The following is a 21,856-nucleotide window of genomic DNA, read 5'->3' on the forward strand; positions in this document are numbered from 1 at the left end:
CATTAATAAAAACCAAGGTTCTAAATAGCGTTTATCGCGTCATAGCGGGAAGCCGAAAAAAAAAGCTATAGCGAATAGCGTCGCTATAGCGAAAGCTATGCCACATAGCGTTTTTTTATTTTTATAAAAATTATATCATATATTTGTACTAAATATCAACATTATATAAGTCTCATAGAATAATAAATAACATCAAATTGATTAAAAAATTATAGTATTCATATTGAACCAATACAAAGTCCAAATTGCGACTCAAAATATCCATAGTATTACTAATATCATAAACTATCGATCTTTTTCTATTCAAAATATATTTAGCATCATGACATAATCTATCTTTTTTCTATTTAAATTTCAAAATAACCTAGACATCATGGCATAATTAATTATCTTAATCTATTCAAAATATTCAAACTACCATATAGTAAGTATCATTTTGTTACTTCAAGAAATATCTTAATATATTTAATTTGAGCCTTTATTTAAAGCCCATATAAATTAAAAAAAGAAAAAAAAAACAGCTCATGTTGCATAGCGCGCTGTAGCTTCCTTATTTGATCTCATTTAATAATTAATAATTTTTTTATTAAAATAATAATTAATAGTTTAATATAAAGCTTAGTATGTCAATTATAAAAAAAAATCACGGTTAAAATCCAATCTGAGTCTTTATTTAAAGCCCATATAAATTGAAAAGAAAAAAAAAACAGCATGTTGCATAGCGGGCGCTATTTGCGCTACACGCTATGCGCTATAGCGGACTGCTATTACCGCTATAGTGTCTGTAGCTCAAATAGCGTGTTTTAATTGTATAGCTTAGCGTTTTGGGTCCAAAAACGCTATAGCGCCGCTATAGCGGCGCTATAGCGCGCTATTTAGAACACTGATAAAAACTAATATTAATTAAATTATTTTACAAAAATTACTGAATAACACAGCATAAAATATAATTAAGGAGTTACCTGTTTGAAATTTGACTTCGCTATTAACAACAATCACCTCTCTCTGTCTCTGTGTGAACGTTATCTTCTCGCCTTCTACTATCTAAGTGAAAATGAGCGAGTCTTATGCTTGGGAGGACTAAAATAGCACACCTGGATGTTTTAAATGGACGGCCCGGACGGGTTTAAGCATAGCGTCCGGGGATTTTTTTTTTTTTATTTGCGCCGGGACGGGTTGAAGCAAACCGTCTGGATTTTTTTTTTGTACATGGGGGACGGGACGCTATAACCCGTCCGACTTTTGTCATTTTTTTTTTGCATGAATTTGATTAAGAAGCATATTAGGGGATTAATCCGGACGGGATAATTAGACCCGTCCGGTGGACGAGTTAACACAACCCATTCTATTTATTTTTCAAAAAAATTCAAAAATAATCCCATATTTCGATACTTTATTTTTTTTTTTTTCTATTAATAAAAAATTCGGTCCAAAGCCTTGTTGCCAATTGCGACCTTCTCTCTACACTAGCACGCCATTCAAAATTTCAGATTTTCCTCAAAAATCCAAAAAAAAAAAAAAATTAACGACATATGCTACTTACCGCCATCCGTACATTGGCTCCGATCAAAATCCCGAGCCCCGCCTTCTCTCTCCACTTAGACCACCAGCTCTCGTCCCTCTCTCCCATGGCATCGCTCAACAAAGAAGGAAGCATCGAGATCAAGAAATCAGACAAGGAAACCAAACCTGAGGTTTCGAAGAAGGCGTTGGAGCCGCCGGAAAAGCCACTTCCCGGCGACTGTTGCGGGAGCGGGTGCGTGAGGTGCGTATGGGATATCTATTACGATGAGCTCGAGGAGTATAACAAGAGCTTGGCTTCGTTGAATGCTGATCCCGATTCCAAGACCAGCAATACTTGATGCAAAAATGCAATCACGATTTTTTATTTTTTTTTTCCTTTTGTGGAGTTAAAATTGTAAAATGGTATTCCAAGATGGGAATATTGGAGATTTTTATTGGATGGGATGTGGGCTGATTATTGTTGCAAATTGATTCGTGACAGGGAATTTATTTTATTGAATGTCTGAAAAATAAATCTAGTTATTATCAGTCAGTACTGAAAGTGTTCCAAATTTTCATGGAATCATCTCAATTAACAATTAGAGAAGAAGACAGAGAGCTCGAATAACAACCTCATTTATATTAGCATGTAGTATCAACTGGAAACCATTTATATTAGCATGTAGTATCAACTGGAGCTTTGATTAAACTTTCCCTTGCCCTTTCATTTCACTAAAAGTGGTCTTGTAAAGACTTGCTACAATCTAAATTAAAAGAAAATATATATAAGAAAGTACTCATGCATCAACATAGAAATCATCCACCACTATTCTAACTGCCAAAGGAATCTTCAGAAAATGAATTCCATCCTCCCAAATCAAATTACCAAAAAAATACCTCCCTTGCAATTTCAACTTGGGCCGAAACACAACCTTAAACTTCAACTTTGTTACACTTGAATTAAAAGTTAAGATCTCTGGTTTTACTGATACTTCAACTCCAGGAGGTGCTTCTACGCGTGATTTGTAAATTGATGTAGGTGGACCAACATTTGTAACTGTTCTTGCAACTGCTATATGGTCTCTTAGCTTTGAAATCAATATAGATGGCACGTTAAGATTGTGGGGGCTTTTATGCCATTAAGCTTACTGCCGAGTTGTTATATCCCATTAAGCATAGGAAATCTATGTAATCAGGTAGACCCGAATCAAATATCAGACCCGGATCCACAGCTTTATTTGGGTCAACATGGCCCCGGCCATAGTCGAATGGGTTTGCTAGTTTATATGGAGCCCCTTCAGCTACGATGTCAAATCCATAATCATCTTTTGTATAAGCTGTGATTTTAGTTAATATATCACAAAGTCAAATTCACACAAATAATATTTATAATTTTGTTTTTACTGTATCGGCACATCTTACCTGTGGTTACCAGTGCGGATTTTAGAGCAGCAGGACTCCAGGTAGGATGTACTGATTTAAGAATTGCCACAATAGCTGATACATGAGGGCATGCCATTGACGTGCCCGACTCAATATTAAAATGGACGGGTCCAGTAGAAGTTGATAGTGGTAGGGCTGGAGACCATGATGCCAGGATATTTACACCAGGAGCAACAACATCAGGCTGCAGTTGATTCGCAAATATCAAATGCTTATTTATTTGTTTACTTTGTAAAGAAAAATATTGAAGGTACATCGCAGAAATAGCTGATATAATTTATGCTATCTAGATTGCAATTATTTTATCCTTTAAGACAAATGGAGAGAAAGAACTGGGGCCTCAAGAGGAGAAATACGCAACTTCAGGGGCCATCAGTTTGCCAACAACTGTTCTAATTGATGTAAATTTGACCACTGGATTTCTGAAAGATGAAAAACTGAGGTGAATAATCAGAATAAAATATTATCAGTAATACTTTTTAATCAATGGATTTCTTAGGCCGTTCAGATAATCATACTTTGTAGTGCCAATGTAAGATAACATAGAATTTAGAGAACCATGAGAGCTTTTGACAGTGTCAGCGGCAACCGAGGCCATCCTTTGAGTTCTTGTTTGAAAACAGAGCACCACATTTCCTCTTACTAATGTGGAATTTAGAGAACCTGTATTGCAACTTCTGTGGAAATATCAGTTTAAATAAATAGAAGAGTAAATTTAAAGCATGTCCTTAACGGCCAAAAAGCAAATTGCATGTAAACTTTGAAGATCTGTAGATGAATTTTAAAAGGAGACAACAAAGATGCAATTCAAATAACTACAAAAGTGTAATTACCTTGCATCAGCTTCTGACGCATCAGAGGCTGCAACATCTTCGGCATAAACAATCTTTAAAAGTTTATCGCGGTACTTTCCAGTAAACAAAGACTCTCCCTGAATTTTTATAAATCATATAAGCAAATGTGTGAGCTCAAAGTTTAATTTAATTTTTTTCAGCTTTTAAGTTTTAATATATATACAAACCACAAAAGAAAGGTTATTTCCAAGAACAACTCGTGAGAGAAATGTCCTATCAATTGAACTCGCTCCAACCGTTACAACCCAAGGTGCACCATTTATAATTGTCTCTGGAAAAGGCCCTGAATTTCCTCCCGAGCAAACCACTACAATTCCTTTTGCTGCTGCATGGAATGATCCGACGGCCAAGGCATCATCTACGTAGTCTGGGAGCGGCAGGGATTGACCTAGAGAAACTGAGATTACATCCATGCCATCATGGATCGCGTCATCGAAGGCTGCCAAAATATCTGCTGAGCTGCAGTCGCCAGTTGACCAACACACCTTGGGGCAGTAAGAGGTACAGTTAGGGGTAGAATTAGGTTTTAAGTTGTTTTCATTTCATTTAACTTTTCAATTAATCACCTTGTAGACTGCTAGGTGGGCCCCGGAGGCACCGCCTCTAGCAATGCCAGAAGCAAGGTTGAGAAAACTGGCACTGGTGACTGGAGATCCGGCTGCCGTGGATGATGTGTGGGTCCCATGACCGGCCACATCCCGAGAAGAGAGAAACTCCATAGTGGTGGTTTTGTTTAATTTGCCATTTTCAGCCTCATAGCCTTTTATGTACCACTTTGCCCCAATGATTTTCCTCACTACCTTATGATATTTTTTTGTGAACAGATGCTGTAAATTTGAACTAGGGCCCTGAGGACATTGATAGGTAGTGAACTAGTGATAATTCAGGAAATTTTAACTCAATTGTTCTATCTCTAGATGAAAAAAATAAAGTTCAAAAAAGCAACAAAAAAAATCTAAAAAGCATCAAATCATACAGTATTTGATGAACAATGGCCAATTGTTATTCATGATAGAAACAACAAAGAAAGAAAGTAACCTATTGCAATTTGACATAGTGAAATTTTCCCCTTCAACACATTTTCCTTTCCATCTAGACGGAATTTCACCCATACCATCATCTCTAAAGCTCTTCGATTCGGGCCAAATACCTTTGATTGAACAAAGAAAAAATTATGGCCGAAAGATCTGGTTCAATATCTGGCTCCTTATCTCCCATATACACTATGTATACCTAAGAAAACAAATTTACAAACCCAATTCCTTTTACAATCTATAGAACCCAAATTTTTGGCCAGGCATCAAAACAGAAAGCTAAAAGATCCGATACATGAAAAATAACTCACATTGGATTTGGATCCATAATAATGTAAATTAGAATCCAGTAACAATTTATATGCTCCGAATGTGAATCTATAGGAAATAAATCTGCTGTTATTCTGATCTCAATAGATGATCTTCGTTGAGATTCGTGCCGTAATTTTTAAAAATACCATACCCCAAAAAAATAATAAATCAAATAACCACGTTTTTTGAAAACTTTGAATTTTGACACAGCCGCATTCCCTCGATGCGGACCATTTTCTGGGGTGGATGCATCTAGGGGCTGAGGCTTTTTTTCTCGTGCAGGGGAAGGAAAAAGAGAAGAGGAAAAAAAGGGGGGGGGGGGGGGGGATGTGGTCACCTCAGAAATAGTCCGCATCCCCTGGATGCGGCCCCCAGAAAGGTGGCAGCATTCAGAGGATGCAGTCGTGTCAAAATTCGAATTTTTTAGAAAACGTGATTATTTGTTTATTATTTTTTGGGGTATGGTATATTTAAAAAATTCAGAGATTCATGTATCGATTTTTTCTTTTTAAATTCACACATACAAAAATTTGATCAGTTGGGATCGAAAAAATAGGTTCCTCTTAGTCCCTCAGAATAACAGCAGATTTAATTCCGAATCTATATCCAGTAAAATTAAGTTAACGTATTTACAATTGAATCCGAATCATTTAAAATGTTTCAGTCAAAAATATTTCATCCATTATCTACAAATAAATTTATTTTTAAAAAATAAAAAAATCAAATTATCGGAAAATGGATGTATTTTTTTTTCGATCAAATAGTAAAACATGTGAATTTAGAGTTCATTTGAGTTGGAAATCAACAAAACCAAACTATTAATTTGATTCTATTATTGGGAACAAGCTGATGAGATAATGATTTGGTCTCATTGATTTTCCACATTAATGTAAAAATCATTGGTTCAATCTCATTTATCAAAAAGAAATCGATCAATCTAGTTTGCGATAATTTTATTTTAATTTATAAAAATTAAAAATTTTGCATCATCATTCATCAACCTTCTGTTTTATTTTTATCTGGTAGAACGTGCCAAGCTCTTAGTTAGTAAAATTGGTTAATTCTCAGCACGTCATTTTCGTTTCCTTGTAGCTTTGAGGAACGTGCCAGACTCATTTTATTTTTATACATTTATACAACGAACGTGCAACGCTTAATTGAGTAATGCAAGGTAAAACTTATATTCGAAAATTAAAAATAAACAGGTATTGATAATTAGCCTTTAGTTAATGGCAGATATGATTTGCTTTTTAAAGTGAATAGTTTACGAATTACAGACAAAATATAACTTATTGCTCCACTTAAATTTCAGTAATTGTGCCTTAAAGCTTACTTAACTTATCATGAAATACAAGTAAGGTAAAAGTATGCGAATGAAAATGCTCAAACTACCTAAAACCGAACAGCATATATAGTTTAACAAGTAGCCAGTTTTCTATTAAATTCTACTTGGGCAAATTCCCTCCTCTTTTCTATATATATTGGCCGGAATCAAGACAACAATATATACATTACCATTTCCACACAGACCAACACATATGGAGCCTGATTGGTCTCACCTCCCAAATGATATTTTACTCAGAGTCTCAGAAAAATTAATCTCTATAGTCGACTACATCCGGTTTCGCGCCGTCTGTACAGTTTGGAGATCCATCATGACACCTACTCCCAATCACCTTCCTCAGTTGCCATGGCTGATGCTTCCCTATGATGCTAACAAATCGGAAGGTCACGACACCTCAACCCGTTTCTTCTACGACCTTGCCGATTCCAGAATTCATAATGTTCCCCTACCTGAAACCAATAAGAAATATTATTCCTCCTCCCATAGTCACATTACTCTGACAGATGGACCAGATATTTCCTTATTCAACCCTAATACCAGAAAAATAATCAACCTTCCATCACTAAAAACTAGTCCTGCTTTAGCATTTCATCCCTTCATACCCTCATATGTCAGGTGCCAGCTCGGCATCTGGCCATTTTGGCATTGTTCTAGAAAACAAACAGACCCAATAATACAAAAGACTCTATTATCGGCTGATCCTTCCCTATACCCAAACTGTGTTGTTATGGCTCTGTTAAAGAACAACTGGGGATTAGCACTCTGTAAAATTGGGGATGAGCGATGGACATTGTTAGATGAACCACTAAAGCAAGAGGATTACACAGTTATTGATGCAACCTACCAAAACAGATTGTTTTATACCGTGTCAAGAAAAGACGTAAAGGTTTACAATCTCAGAGGTTTGAGGAACGAAGTGGTGAAGATCGATTTACCACTTGAGCAAGCAGAATACCACCTGGTAGATAACACATCAGATGAGTTACTTTTGGTGGCTCAGCATCTCACACCAGATAATCAAAGTATAAAGGGGGATTTGACAGTTTATAAACTGAGCAAAGTAGGGCAACCATCATGGGTTAAAGTAACCAACATTGGTCAAAGGATGATTTTTCTATCTAGTGGCCACAAGCAATGCTTTTCTTTTCAACCTGGCAATTTACTAACCAAGGGATGGGCAGGAAATATGTTGGTGACAGCTTCTGCTTCTATTTTGAAGCAGCACAAGATAAGTTTTGAATTTGAGTATGTTATTAAGCGGGTTAACTTGACAAACAGTGAAGTTGATGTAGTTGCCACTAGGTTTGGATCTTATAATATGATCTGTACACGAGCCCTGTGGATAATACCAAGCTTTAGATAGCAGTGGATTAAGTGTGAAACTGTGAATTGTAATGTGTAACATTTGTACTTGTGAAGCAAGAGAGAATATCCTTTTTAATTCAAATCATTGCTGAAGTATAAAACACTCCTTGAATGGCTCAAAATGATGTACTTAACCAACTTGATTGAAGGATTGCCTTACACCGTACCACCAGGAAATAATATCAGTGCATATCATTGCATAAATGTATCAGCAACTAAAATTTATGGAACAGACATCTAAAAACAGTATTGGTATCTCATGCAACTAAAATTTGTATGTTGTTGTTGTCTATAATATGGTTAACCTGGGTTTTAGTTAGAGAAAACTGCCAGATAAAATCTATCATCTAATTACTAATATTTCACTTCCAGTGTTATTCATGAAAACAATTATCTAAAAAACATAATAAAAAATCTACCAACACTAAAAATCAAGAGGAGAGCCTGTTGAAGAGGAACAACTTCCAGATGTTCCATAAGACACGCCACTTGAACCCTCAACTGGAGCTTGATTCAGTCTCTCCAAAACCAAGGATCTCCTTTTTTGTAATTTGAGAGAGAATGTTGAAGCATCTAATATCACTGGTACCTGATAATAGATAAAAGAGAAAAAAAATGTTAAAACTGAAAATATATCCAAATAAAAGCCCACGATAACAAATAACTACCTGACTATTTAACTGTGCAACCTTGTGCACATGAAGAAATCCAACCATGTCTTGGTACCCTGTTAGGAGCTTTGCTAAATCTTTGTCTTCATCTGATAAAACAAATAATATTGTTGTCGGTCAAGTATAATAAAAAAAATTTACAACATTTTGTGATTTTTATCTAACCTGGAATGGCTCTGACAGAGAGGAGTGTGTCAGCCAAATGTTGCCATCTCTTTGAGATAGAATTTGAGAGAACTGAAGCTGGGAAGGTTATTACAGCAACTGCATTAGAAGATCGCACCATGGCTCTCAGGGATCTAATAAAGGATAATATATCCCAATCCTACAACAAGCAGACATAATCATTTTTAAGAACAAACAACTGCAAATCAAATTTTTAAAAACAAATTATATGATATTTCTAAAGAATTTTGCAGTTTTGACCACTAAATTTGGATGGATAATGGTTCTCATATGTGCCATATCTATAAAGTAAAACCTAAACAAATCTCAATTATCCCATGAAGCCTCAACAGAAGCCCAATTTAGCTTGAATTTTAATAAAGCCTCAGAATTAGTACAGTCTAGCTCAGGTACTCAGGTAATCATCTAGAGAGCACAGTGGCCTAATTAACACTCAATCTAGGCCTTAATTTCCCAGTTCAGACTCAACCAACTCTCAACTGTATAATTGAAACACAAGAACCAATCACAGGCAAAATAATATTGGAAGAATTCAAATTGTACAAGTTGGAACTGCAAACCTTGGTTTAATCCAAGAAAACATTATAAAGAAAGGCACGGATCACTCACAAACTCAAAAGCATTTCTCGAATCAAATTAAAAGGAGCTTCTAAACCAAAAGAATAAAACAATAGAATGTTTTTATAAATACAGACAGGTCACATTAAACTCTGTGCAATTTGAAAATCATTCGATAAGCAGAAGATGGTGTTATATTCATATCATTGAAAAATTTCAAATGAAGGGTAACATATGCCAAAATCTAGTAATTATTCACATACATATATTTAACAAATTCGGGATGTCATATTTCAAATGCAAACTTCATTTACCATGGTTGTCAATTAATTTCATTATCCACATTGTGGGGCACATCGATAGATACTCACCTTCTCAAAATATCCACATTGTGGGGCACATAGAGATTGTATAGCTATCCTGCCAGCATTTAGATTAACGTCATCCTTCCTGAACATCAAGATAGACAATGAAACTTAAAAAAGGACAAAACAACAAGTACAAAAAAATCAGAAAGAAAGAATACACTAACCTGGAGAGTTTGGATACAAAGGTTGAGCAGTGATTCTGAAATTTGGTAAGGTCAATTGCATCTAGTGTGCTTATACACTTGATATTTTGTGAATTCAATAGATGTCTTTCAAGAGGCTTTCTTAAGTCGAAATCACTGCTAAACTCCTGCTTCTTATCTGAAAAGATATTGGGATAACAAAAAAAATATATTATATGAATGACCTGCATTTGCTAATAAATAATATACCCATGTCTTAGATTACCTCTATTATGAGAATCCACAGTATTTTGTTCTCCAAAGTATTTCTTGTATTGCCATGCAATCCTTAAGCCTTTCTCCTGAAAAAAATGGATGGGGAAGAGGGGAGGGGAGGGGAGGGGAGGGGAGGGGAGGGGGGGATTTACAAATGACAACAAGAGACCAAATCCTTTAAATCAATATAACAATCAAAATGGTAGCCCGCCCAATGGCAAAGGATTCAATTTGTACCATGAATCACACACACAAATCAGAATTTCTCACAGGGACATGCTTATTAATAAGTTGTTTGATAAGCTCCAATTAAATGTAAACCTAAGTTGTGCATTGAAAACAAACCACTCAAGGCAATAGAAGAAGAGAAATTGAATAAGCAAAATATAAGAACCTTATCTTGCACATCTGAGGTGTCATGCTTTATTTTGACTCCCTCCTTTTGTACAACAGGAGATGGCAACGTACCGAGAAAAGATCTGGGGTCGGTTGTGGGGCCAGCAAAGAGAAGTGATTGGCCATGCACAATACCTTGGGACATAAAATTACGGAGCAATAGCAAGTGGTGTGGTGCATCTCCATCCTCCATTACCATAACAAGTGATCCGACTAGAAAGCCTCCACCAAGTATCCCTAAATATAGAGAAAAGACGGAAGACATTTATTTTCTTATTTATATTTTATTTATTATGTCCTTTCTTTTCTTTGTAACAGTAGAATAATATGAACGCAAGAATCTAACAGTAGAATCATTAATTTGGAAAGTGGATTTACAGCACAATGTCTCTCCCTCTCCTTTGAAGCCTTCCACAAGTATAAACTTAAGCAGCCAGCATGTGAAGAATTGTAATTAACCCATCCAATAGAACTATCTATCCCTTGTTCCTCTAACACTCCCATATATTATTCCAATCCAATAGAAAGCGAAACACTTACTATCGAGGTCGGGGATGCCAGAGGAGACGAAGGCGGCGCCGTTAGCTCCGATCCTAACACCTGGCGCAAGAGAAGGAGAAGGAGAGGCAGAGGAGGAGGAGGGAGAAGAGGCACGAGAGAAGCTGCTCGGCCGCACGAGAGAAGTGGCCATCACTCTACCTAGTCGCCGTTTTCTGACCTGTCGTCGTTACACCTACAATATTTAAACCAATGAACATCTATTTATTTGTTGAGAAAATTTCACCCAACTTTTGGATTTTGGATCGGGATCCTCCGATTCAAATCTATAATCTATAGCTTGAGTTCACTATGGAATTCGGATTCATTATTCGGATGTGTCGGATGAATTATTACATATTTCGAATCGGACGTTTCCGATCCAAAACTCAAAAGACCAACAAATACTTTTCAGTTTTGGTCAAAGGGCTAAAAACGGATCCGGAGAATCCGTTCTGAATTCGGATTCAGATAATTTCTGAATACGGATTTAAATATTTATTACATATTAGTCCAAATTCGTATTCGGAAATTATCACGCAAAATATGAGATATCTCAGAGGATAACCCCAAACCCCCCAAACCCAACCCCCAACCCAACCCCCCAAACCCAAACCCCAAACCCACAACCCACAACCCACAACCCACAACCCACAACCCACAACCCACAACCCACAACCCACAACCCACAACCCACAACCCACAACCCACAACCCCCAAACCCCCCAAACCCCAAAACCCCAAACCCTAAACCCTAAATCCAAATACTATAATTAATTTCCTTTTTATTTTCTAAACAGCCAAGCCCAAATAAAGGCCCCAGCAGAAAAGAAAAGGCCCAAAATCCATTTAATTCATTTTCTTGTTATACAAGGGCCTAAAATTCAGTTTTAGTTCAGCCGAAACCCATCAAATTTCATACATTTTTATAAAAAGGCCCTTACTTCTATATAAATAGTACCAAGGTTCTATTTTATGCATTAAGGTCCCTACATTACTTTTATTTACTCACAAGCCCACATTATGCACAAACAACCTTCAAAATTTTAAATAATCACATAAGGGTCCCCATCAGATCAGATCAGTGAAGCAGTGGTTACACTGGGCTGGTACCACTGGTACCAGCATCACCACTCAAGCAACAGCACAACAACATGCAGAGAAGAATTTGTTTTTTTTTCAGTGGTGCCAGTTTGGCAACAACTAAATAAAACCTTTCAAGTTTTTATCTCCCATAAAACCAGTGCACATGATATGTTCCAACCTGTATATTATTAACTGTAATCTCTTTCCTACCTGAAATAAAGAATAACTAACAGTTCAATACAGTAACTAAATGAATAGCAGTTTCATAGCTATAGTTTTGTAAAGAAAAGATACTTTAATCATGACATGTAAGTTTGTATATTGCTCACCCGACCATCACACAGAAGAGAACAGCTAGGAGGCGAAGGTTGTGCTGAACTCAGGATCTTCTTCTAAAAAGAAAAGCTTATAATTTTAATTGATGGTGTGCAAGTGATCATTTAGTCAAATATACGCAAAATCCTATTGCAACCATCTTATATAAAATTTAAATATTTACATTACAACCTCGGCTAATTTCAAATTATTTTAATTTAGTTTAACAGAGTATTTCTAGACAATTAGGGTTCAATCGAAGCTGTAATTCGGTATTAAAACTGATCAGGCAAACTTAAATTCAAGCTAAAACCTCAGGAATGGGAAGGAGAGGAGGTTTTTCATTTCGTTGCACTTGCTGTGTTCAACCAGTATCATATACAAATCACAAACCAGTATCATCTATTTCAAAGTTGAATGCCACATAATTCTAAGTCAATCAATCAGAATTTAGTACTGGTAGCAATTTAGTTGAACGCCATAGAAATGAGTTCACTACACTTCGTGAAGCCCTTAAAGTGAATGCCACATAATTCTAAGCCAATCAATCAGAATTTAGTAAGATGATACTGGTACTGTCTAACTTAAACAAATTGACTAATGGCTAAGGCAGTACTGCTGCATAAGAATATGAGAGTAGAAACAAAGAAATCATTTGAAGATGACAACTTACACCAATTTTTTCACTTGAGTTCATACACAAACAATTACTAAATTTCTCACAAACCTAGAAATCTATTTTCTCACAAATCTAGAAATATAATTTCTCACAAACCAGAGATCTAATTTTCTCACAAACCTAGAAATCTATTTCAAAGTGTACTAACCTGATTGCTTTGAGAGTGCGGCTGGAATGCTTTCTTCCGTTCTAGCTGGAAAATGAACAAATTGTGAATTACTGTGATATCAATAATGAAACTACTTTTTCTGGGTTTCCTTCGTCTTAGAGGACAGGGTGAGGCGGAGGAAGGGGCGAAGGGTTAGAGGTTAGGCGGAGGAGAGAACAGGAAGAGGCGGAGGTTTAGGTGAGAACGAAGACTGACGGTTTTCGGAGGCGTTAGACGAACGAAGAGGATAGGGATAGGCAGAGGAGAAGATAGCAAAATAAAATTATGAAATGAAGAGAGAAGATAGCAGCTTTGGGCTGGGCCCAACGCTAACGTTGCTTCAGCAATGTTAATTGTGATAAATTTTATGAATTATTGATAATACAAAATATAAAAAATGTAATGCAAATGAACAACAAAAACAAAATGTTATTTACAGTTTTAATTGTGCACCCCTCACAGAGTTCACTGTTCTTTTCTACTTTTCCGCTTTCGGGTTATGTACATGCTACAATGTTTGCTCTTTAGAGCTCTTGATTTTTAAATGATAAAAAGATGGATTGTAAATAACTATGTTGCATAGATACGGGTACGGGTACTTTATCAGATACGGTGATATGGTAATTTTCAAAAATTGGAGGATATGATACGGCTATTATTTATATTATTTTTATTAATTTAATTATATTATTAATTCAACACTTGTATTACAAGTAAAAAGAAATTGATAATTTTGCCATGGTACACATTCACATGACCCAAATTTATAATTTATCTAAAAAACGAGTTTAAGTTTAACAATTGCAACTCCAAACATAAAATTGATAGTGAAAATTATAATACCGAACAACATAAGATTAGATCCATAACATCCATTACAAATTCAAATCAAACCAAGTATTGGTCGTGTTCAATAGGTTCACAGTATGATCTACAAATATATGTGCTCTACAGATTCTAAACTATGGAAAAGACCTGAACTACATCAATTAACTTGCTGTGCTTGAAATGAAGAGGAATTGGAAATATGAAATATGTAATTTACAACGACATAATATAGCAAAAAGGAGAAATACTTTATTCCAGCCCCACTAATTTCAATTCTGTAATATGAGGCCTCAATTAATGTCAGTTAGTTCTTTTGAATGTGAAATCGAGTATTGACTTCAGGCCTTATATCCCTTTTGCTTTTCTGTGCTTAAGGGTCGATTTTCCCTGAACCAAAACTATTAACCTATTTTTGAATTATAGTACCATGTACCAGGTACAGACCAATACTTGGTTTCAGGTTTCAGCATACCCAGCAAAAAGTATTTTAATTTTATAACTCACCAACTATTTGTTATTTTATACTGGCATGGAGAGGAGCAAAATTTAAATAATTGAAAGAAAATACGGTGGAGAGAAATAACTTACCCGGAGAGGGGAGACAGAGAGTGAAGGATATACGACGGAGATAAACAGCGGAGAGCGCTGAGCGCCGAGCGGAGAAACAAGTGTCGTATCACGTTGAGAGAGACCGAGCGGAGGTTTTTTTTTTTTTTTTTGACTGCGTGTCCAGAGGAGAAAACTAAAAACCTAAAAATTTGAAACGTATCCCATCTATATCCCTGCCGTATCCTGCCTTAAGCTGTATCCTATAATGTATCGAAGGGGAAGGGATACGCCACGTACCCTGATATGCCAACTGGCATTCAGAGACGTATCGGGTCCATATCAAGTGCATATTTGTATCCAATACACACCCGATACGGGTACGAGAATTTAGATGGAGTATTGGGGTAACATAGGTAAATAAGATGAGCTGCAGAATGGGGAAGGTTTTCAAGTGGTGATTCTTGCAATCTTGTTGGTTTGCAATCTCTGTTTTTTACTCGAATGTTTATTAATTTAAGATAAAAGATAAATTTCATCTTATATTTCAAACTTTTTTTAATTGATAAAAATTAAATTTGAAGTCGTTTGATGTAATTTGAGAAACTGGTCCAGCTCCTGAATTATTACAACGTTATGACCCCAGTTGGTTAGATGATGGGTTAAATTTCTTTTTTTTTTCTTCTTCTTCTTTAAAGCCTCTATCTCCAAACCAGTTGGGGTAGGCTAGAAAATAACCCAAATGACCCCAGCCTGGTATTGTTAGAAAATACCGAGCCAAAGAATTATGTAAAAATTATTAACAATTGTTGAAAATAAAATATTCAGAAAAAGAATAGAAACTTCATTAAAAAAAAGATAGATAATAACTAACCAGTACTTCAATCTATACAACAATTAAGAAAGAGAAATTTAGATATATATACCCATCATAACTTCATCAATTAGATATTTCCCCATCAAAAACTTAAAATTAGTTATTTCCCCATCTAAATTCATCAATATTATTAATATACCCATTGGTCAATTAATCCATTAAAAATACTGATTAGTATTAGTAAAAATAAATAAAATTACAATTCTACCCTCCATTTCATCTCCTCCAACTCAGGGAATAAAGATATGCTTCTCTAGTTAATTTTGTATCTGTTCTTTCATCTTCTTCATTTCGCTAACAAGTTCTCATTCTCCTCTCATAAGATTTTCATTCTTTTATGGGTCTCCTCTATTGCCTCTTCTATAGAAAGTTTAGTGATTTCGTTTTTTTTTTTTTTTTTAACTGGACTTCTTGTAAAGAGAAAGTCAACTTCTCCATGTCCATCTTCACCTCCTCTTCACACTCTTTCTATTTTTGCTTCACCTTCTCCAGTTCCACATTTCTATAAAATTAAGAATAGAGGAGAGAGGTGGGATGACATGGGAATGAAAAAATCATTAGCTGAAACAGAGGATCACATTGTTTAAGGAAGCTCTTTGAGTGTTTGATAAAATTGAAGCTGAAATGCGTAGTTACCCAGGTGATCGATCCAATTCAATTCATCCATAATGTAATGGATATTAATGTAAACTTTAATGAGTGCCTACCTGAATGTCGCCCCCATTTATGTTATGTAGTCTCACATGTCTATAAAATCAAGAATACAGGTGGGATGAAATGAAATGAAAACGACAAAATCATTCCTTGAAAATGTGGAGAAGGTGAAACAAAGATAGAGTGTGAAGATGGATATGGAGAAGTCGAGTTTCTATTTACAAGAAGTCCAGAAACAAAAACTGAAATTACTAAACTTTCGAGAGAATGAAAGCTTTTACCTGAGGAGAATGACAAATTTGTGGGAGAAATGAAGAAGATGAAAAAAAGCACAAAATCGTTTTTTGAATACGTAAACTGAAGAACAGATATATAATCAACTAGAGAGAAGAATCATATTTTTATTTTCTGAGTTGGGGGAGATGAAAAGGAGGGCAGAATTGTAATTTTATTTAATTTTAGTAATAATAATCAGTGTTTGTACTGGATTAATCAACAAATGGGTATATTAATAATATAAGTGAATTTAGATGGGGAAATAACTAATTTTAAGATTTTGATGGGGATATATCTAATTGATGAAGTTATGATGGGTATGTTGGAATTAATTTCAATTAATTACAATATATGTAGGCTTATATGTAATATAAATATATATTGAATAATAGACTGTTAAAATTAGACCCGTTATGAAGTGATCAAATTAAGTATTATTTATCGAGTTCAATATGTGTCATGAGAAGTGAGGTCTTTAATGTGTAGAACGCGTATTAATAACTTTATAATTTAGTGATGGTCTAAATTATATAAAATTTGGTAATAATACATTTATGCTATTAGTCCCTAGAGAACACAATCAAATATGGCAATGTTCCGTAAATAAGGAAATACCCAATAAGGAAAGTTCTTAACAGATATTTATCTTAGGTTAAGAAGGAAATATCATACTACATGTTTAGATGGCTTATCAAAGCGAGGGTTGAACACTTGTTCCCGTCATAATAGATAATGTGATATTTGCTTAGAACTGGTGTTTCGGTCTATCGAACATTTGTTCAGGCTTGAACGATGCATTTCACATTTTAAGCTAAGGTTAGCAAATTAAATAACTAGTTCATATCATAATTTTGAGATTTTATCTTAATTTTGCGAAATAATATTTTTCTTGAAATATGTTTTTCTCACCCTATATATATATTTATTTTTTTGGATTTTATCTTAATTTTGCGAGGTGGCACATGCTATTAGAATTTATCTTAAAATCGTGGATAGGAAACTGTCAGTAATAATCATCATTAACGTGGATATAATTAATTGTTTGAAGTATCTTTCATAATATTCTCGTGCTGAATTTTGTTCAACCCGAAGTGCACATCTTCAGTTCGAAACTAGGCAATAAAAATGATACTTACCAAAAAAATTGATTGCAAAGCGTACCTCATTTTGCAGGTGCATGGAGATAACATTATTCTTTTGTCTTGGATTTTCCAACTTGCATTTGGTGCAAGCGCATTTTTTCTATTGTCAAGATTACATAATTTGGGGTGTCTACACCTTGATATTCTCTGCATAATAATAAAAATTTATTGCTCTCGTTGATATGTCATTTCTACAAATTATTAGTATTCAATTAATAGATTTTTTGAACCATAGAAAAAGAAATCGTCATCTCTAATATTTTACTTTTTAAAAATTATGTCTTTTTCAATATTTTTTTTTCCAAAAGTTATTTTCTCTCTATCCTCCTAATTTTTTTGTGACATATACCCGCTTCGGATCCGGAACCGCCCCGTATCTGAACCAGACCCGATAATCTACAAACAAGTTATGGGTATACATCTACCCGGAACCGAAAGACTGGACCCGAAATATCTACGGATAGATAGGTATTCGGATCCGGATCCAACCTGAATTAAAACAGATAAGTGTATGGATCCAAACACTTTTAGGGTACGGGTCCAAATATAATAGTATCCGGACCCGACCTGACCCGATAGCACCTCTAATTCTATGCTGAAATGACCCGACAAACCTTAAATAGTGAGTCACCATGGGACCCACTCCAAAGCCAAATGGTTGTTGATGTAATTGTTGGGTTTCGGAGGTGTCAAAGCCGGTTTATACTTAAGCTGCGAAAATAAGTATGTTTTGATTGTCAGAATACTTTTCAATCTTTGTATGCACCAGACCCGAGAAGGGTATTAAACCTGATAATCACATTGAGTAATTTGTACCGTGTGAAATTAAGTAATAATTCAAAAAGTTGAAAGTGCGATGTCCATATCATATTTTCCAGAGGGAGCTATGATTCAAAGTCCAACAGCTCATTCAAATTGTTCAACATGATAAATATATTAAAATGTGCTTACAGATTAAATTTTATATTTTTTTATTTATTTTTACTATTTATTAAGTATTTTGCAAAATTATTATTTTCAGACTATTGAATTATTGTACCCATTTTAATAAATAGTAAAAAAATTCAAAAAAATGTAAAATTGATCTAAAAGCATATTTTAATATATCCATCATATTGAACGGTTTGAATCGACTATTTTAACTTTGAAAATATAAAATGTAATACAGTGTTACCAAAAAATAGTGTAAGTGGATCCCTCCTCATATATGTATTCACAATAAATTCACATATGCAATCGCATATTATAAATTGCGATATACAATGACTTTCTGTATATATGAACAAAATTTCAATTTAAAACATTAATATTTATTATGCTATTTTTTTTTCGAGGAATGGCAAATTTAGTAGTGCAAAATTTCTTTGCAATTTAACACCTACAAAATAACTTTTATTACAATAAAGAAAAGAAGCAAACCAGAAGGTGAGAGCAAGTCTCTAAAAAATATTGGGCGTAATAGAAAACTCGTAGGGATATATTTGTCAAAAGTTTCCTTTTCTTTACGGTAGGTCACGGGTTTAAATCGAAGATTCGGAGTAATATAATTTATAATTTAATGGATGCTGAAAGCCAAAGAATTCAAACACTAAAATTAATACCTCTAATTTGGGTTATAACTGCATCTCTCCTTTTTTCACACGCAACATCAAACTTACCATCCGATCTACTGTGCGGCGACAATGCGCACCACCAAAAGCAACAAATAAAAGAAGGACACGTGCCAGGATTATCGTATGTATAATCTTGTCTCCAGGAATAGCGGATTCCAAACGGGTTGCGTAGGCGTGCGCTCCCCGGGCCCGGATATCAGTCTGTTCATTATTCTCTATTGTAAAAGTAACTTAATACCTCCATTTAATTCTTTAATTGGTGAACAGTTTCATAAATAGTTGTATTTATTTATAACTACTCTTCATGTGAAACATAATGAATGCCAATTTCCGATTCAATAATTATCAATATTAAAATTGTTCCCAAAATAATAATTTTTTTTTCCAAAATTTTTACCAGTTTTCTGGTTTATGCATAGAGGAGATTTCTTTGGCTTTTGTTCCTCTCTTGACACTGAGAATATGTTTGGTTGGATTGAGAATATGTTATTTTTAAGAACAAGCTATTCGGTGTTTAATTGTGTTAAAATAGCAAGAATAAGAAACCAAACTTGTTTGTCTTATTAGAGCAAGTTATTCTCACAAAATCTTGAAATAAGTTATTCTACTGAGACAAATGTTAATTTCACTATTCTTGTTATTCTAAGATTGCAATCAAGTATACCCTGAGTTTTTTTTCATTCCTGTTGGCTCTTGGCTCCTTTTGATTTGTTTACTGGTACATATACGGTACTAGCTCAGTTTTTGGGTGGCTCTTTGGCACTTGCCTTGTGAATTCAAATTCTCTCCTCTACCGTAATAGGGAATCTTTTACAATTAGTGGATCTGGACCGTTATTTTTATCTTGACACGAATCTCAAGGTCCAATAATATTGCCCTAGCGCTAGTCCGAATCTTAAAGTGATTGTGAGTTAATCTCAAACCGTAAAGTGAGAAGAATATTTACAGTACCTGAAGATACTACAATGGCACTTGGGTAGAACATGATGCATTGATTTTATAATGATAATATATAATAGATTTTAGATACAAGTAAATAAATTTTCTAATGATAATTACTACATCCTGCAGTATTTTCAGTCGAACCAAAATTATTTCAGAATCTATTTAGAATATAGAGGGGTCCGATTTAAGATTCGTACCAGATTAAAACGAATGACTCAGATCTCATTCTACACGTTGATGTTTTGCACTAAATTAAAAAAATTGTTGTCATTATTCATTGCTTCGGAAACTACTTGTCATAAAAATATTATTTGAAGTAAGATATAACTGGTCATTGTAATATTATGAAGTTTAATTTTTTTTATATTTCAATTTTTTTCAAGGAATGGAGAAAAAAACGGCCATTTTTATTAATAACCCAAAAAAAAAAAAATTTTACAAAAATAACCTCAAAATCTGATTTTTTTTTCAAATATAACCAAACCGCCAGGGTTGCTGGTGGTCCACTTCTATAGCGGACCGCCACGATCCCTGGCGGTCCACTATTTTTTTTTTTTTTTTTTTTTTTTTTTAGAGATCTGATTTTTTCTTAATATTTTCATTTGTGAAGTTTTAGTTTTTTTTTGTTTAGGGTATTTGGGGTATTTGTCAAAAAATTAAGGACTTGGCCTTTATTAAAATTTTAAATTTCAAGTTCTGACAGCTTGTTGGTCTTTTTTTTTCGGTTTTTATAATATATGTATAATATATACATATATACATACATACATACATACATACATACATACATATATACATACATACATATACATATACACATACATATATACATATACAGTTTTTTTATGATGTATTTATTATGATTGCAGTTTTTTTATGATGTATTTTGGACTGTAGTTTTTTATTATGATTGCAGTTTTATTTTATATTTCATGTTGGTTTTTATGTTTTTTCTGCTTTACATCGAAATGGTCTTCTGAAATTACAACGTATCTTTCACGACGTCGGAATAATAAGTTCACAAATACAATTAAAGTTCAACGATACAACTGAAGTTCACAAATATTCATAACTTAGTTCACCTAAGCAAAATAATAAGTTCATCTTTCACGACGTCGGAATAGACCCAATAGACGAGAAGATTTTCTGGTGTCAGCTGCAGGAGCAGCAGTACTTGTAGACCCTTGGCTACTAGATGATTGGGTCGCAAGAGGTGGTTGTGTTCTACCAGTTGCTTCAGCAATAACTCTCGCATTTTCTCTTTCATTGTGTTCGTTTATGGCATCTGAACATAACAACAGAATTCAATTATTAATATAATAAAATTATAAATTAATTCCGAAAAATGCTACATACCTGCCCTGCGCCTGTCAGAAACGGAACGGCGAGCCTGATTTCCCGATGGCCTCCTACCACCCATCTCGTCCATGGTCATTATAGCACGTTTGTGTCTCCTCCTCCCCTTCCTTATCCATCCTTCTGAAGGGAGTATTCTATCACCGACATACGCAGGCCACTCATGCTGGTTAGGATAAGAATGGAAAGATCCACCCCAAGTAGAAGCAAGGTAATCGGTACGATACATGTCAGCGACATAGTGATCCTCGCAGAAGTTTCTCACTCGGCATACCGCCATCACGTGACTACAAGGTATTTGTGTTAGTTGGGGTCCTTGGCATGTACAGGTCACCTCTCTTGCCTCTCGGAATTGCACTACGTACTTGAAAGCCCTCTTCACAAACTCCATAGTGCCATCTGGTCTACGGCTGGAAGGAAC

General features: G+C 34.8%; 2 protein-coding genes and 1 pseudogene across 9 annotated transcripts; 1 reads left to right on the forward strand and 2 right to left on the reverse strand.

Annotated features, from left to right (window-relative positions):
- Positions 1-2,280: 2,280 nt before the first annotated feature.
- LOC144558570 (subtilisin-like protease SBT3.5) lies at positions 2,281-5,362 on the reverse strand (annotated as a pseudogene). Its single transcript, XR_013512939.1, has 8 exons — positions 5,353-5,362; positions 4,839-4,950; positions 4,367-4,592; positions 3,968-4,285; positions 3,780-3,877; positions 3,242-3,623; positions 2,926-3,130; positions 2,281-2,840 (listed from the first exon to the last, which is right to left on the reverse strand). The product of XR_013512939.1 is annotated as a subtilisin-like protease SBT3.5 (transcript).
- A 1,055-nt stretch (positions 5,363-6,417) lies between these two features.
- Positions 6,418-14,722, reverse strand: LOC144558225 (elongator complex protein 4-like). Of its 7 annotated transcripts, XR_013512873.1 has the most exons (13): positions 13,199-13,351; positions 12,386-12,448; positions 12,235-12,266; positions 10,974-11,166; positions 10,432-10,670; positions 10,048-10,123; positions 9,804-9,960; positions 9,643-9,721; positions 8,693-8,852; positions 8,525-8,616; positions 8,276-8,445; positions 7,356-7,449; positions 6,418-6,940 (listed from the first exon to the last, which is right to left on the reverse strand). XR_013512873.1 is itself a non-coding variant. In XM_078307020.1 (12 exons), the coding sequence occupies exons 4-11, from the start codon at positions 11,122-11,124 to the stop codon at positions 8,281-8,283; spliced, it is 1,119 nt and encodes a 372-aa protein (XP_078163146.1). In that variant the 5' UTR covers positions 11,125-11,166; positions 12,235-12,266; positions 12,386-12,448; positions 13,199-13,351; the 3' UTR covers positions 6,418-6,940; positions 8,276-8,280. The 7 variants fall into 7 exon arrangements, 6 of the variants coding, with proteins under 6 accessions (XP_078163146.1, XP_078163141.1, XP_078163142.1 ...); XM_078307020.1 differs by lacking the exon at positions 7,356-7,449; XM_078307015.1 differs by lacking the exons at positions 6,418-6,940; positions 7,356-7,449 and adding an exon at positions 14,615-14,722 and having other exon boundaries at positions 8,097-8,445; positions 13,199-13,243.
- LOC144558571 (F-box/kelch-repeat protein At1g64840-like) lies at positions 6,685-7,854 on the forward strand. Its single transcript, XM_078307411.1, has one exon. It carries the CDS (start codon positions 6,685-6,687, stop codon positions 7,852-7,854), a length of 1,170 nt encoding a protein of 389 aa, XP_078163537.1.
- Positions 14,723-21,856: the final 7,134 nt, after the last annotated feature.

Source organism: Carex rostrata, chromosome 8 (genome assembly GCF_964058835.1).
Source record: "Carex rostrata chromosome 8, lpCarRost1.2, whole genome shotgun sequence".
Classification (NCBI taxonomy): domain Eukaryota; kingdom Viridiplantae; phylum Streptophyta; class Magnoliopsida; order Poales; family Cyperaceae; genus Carex; species Carex rostrata.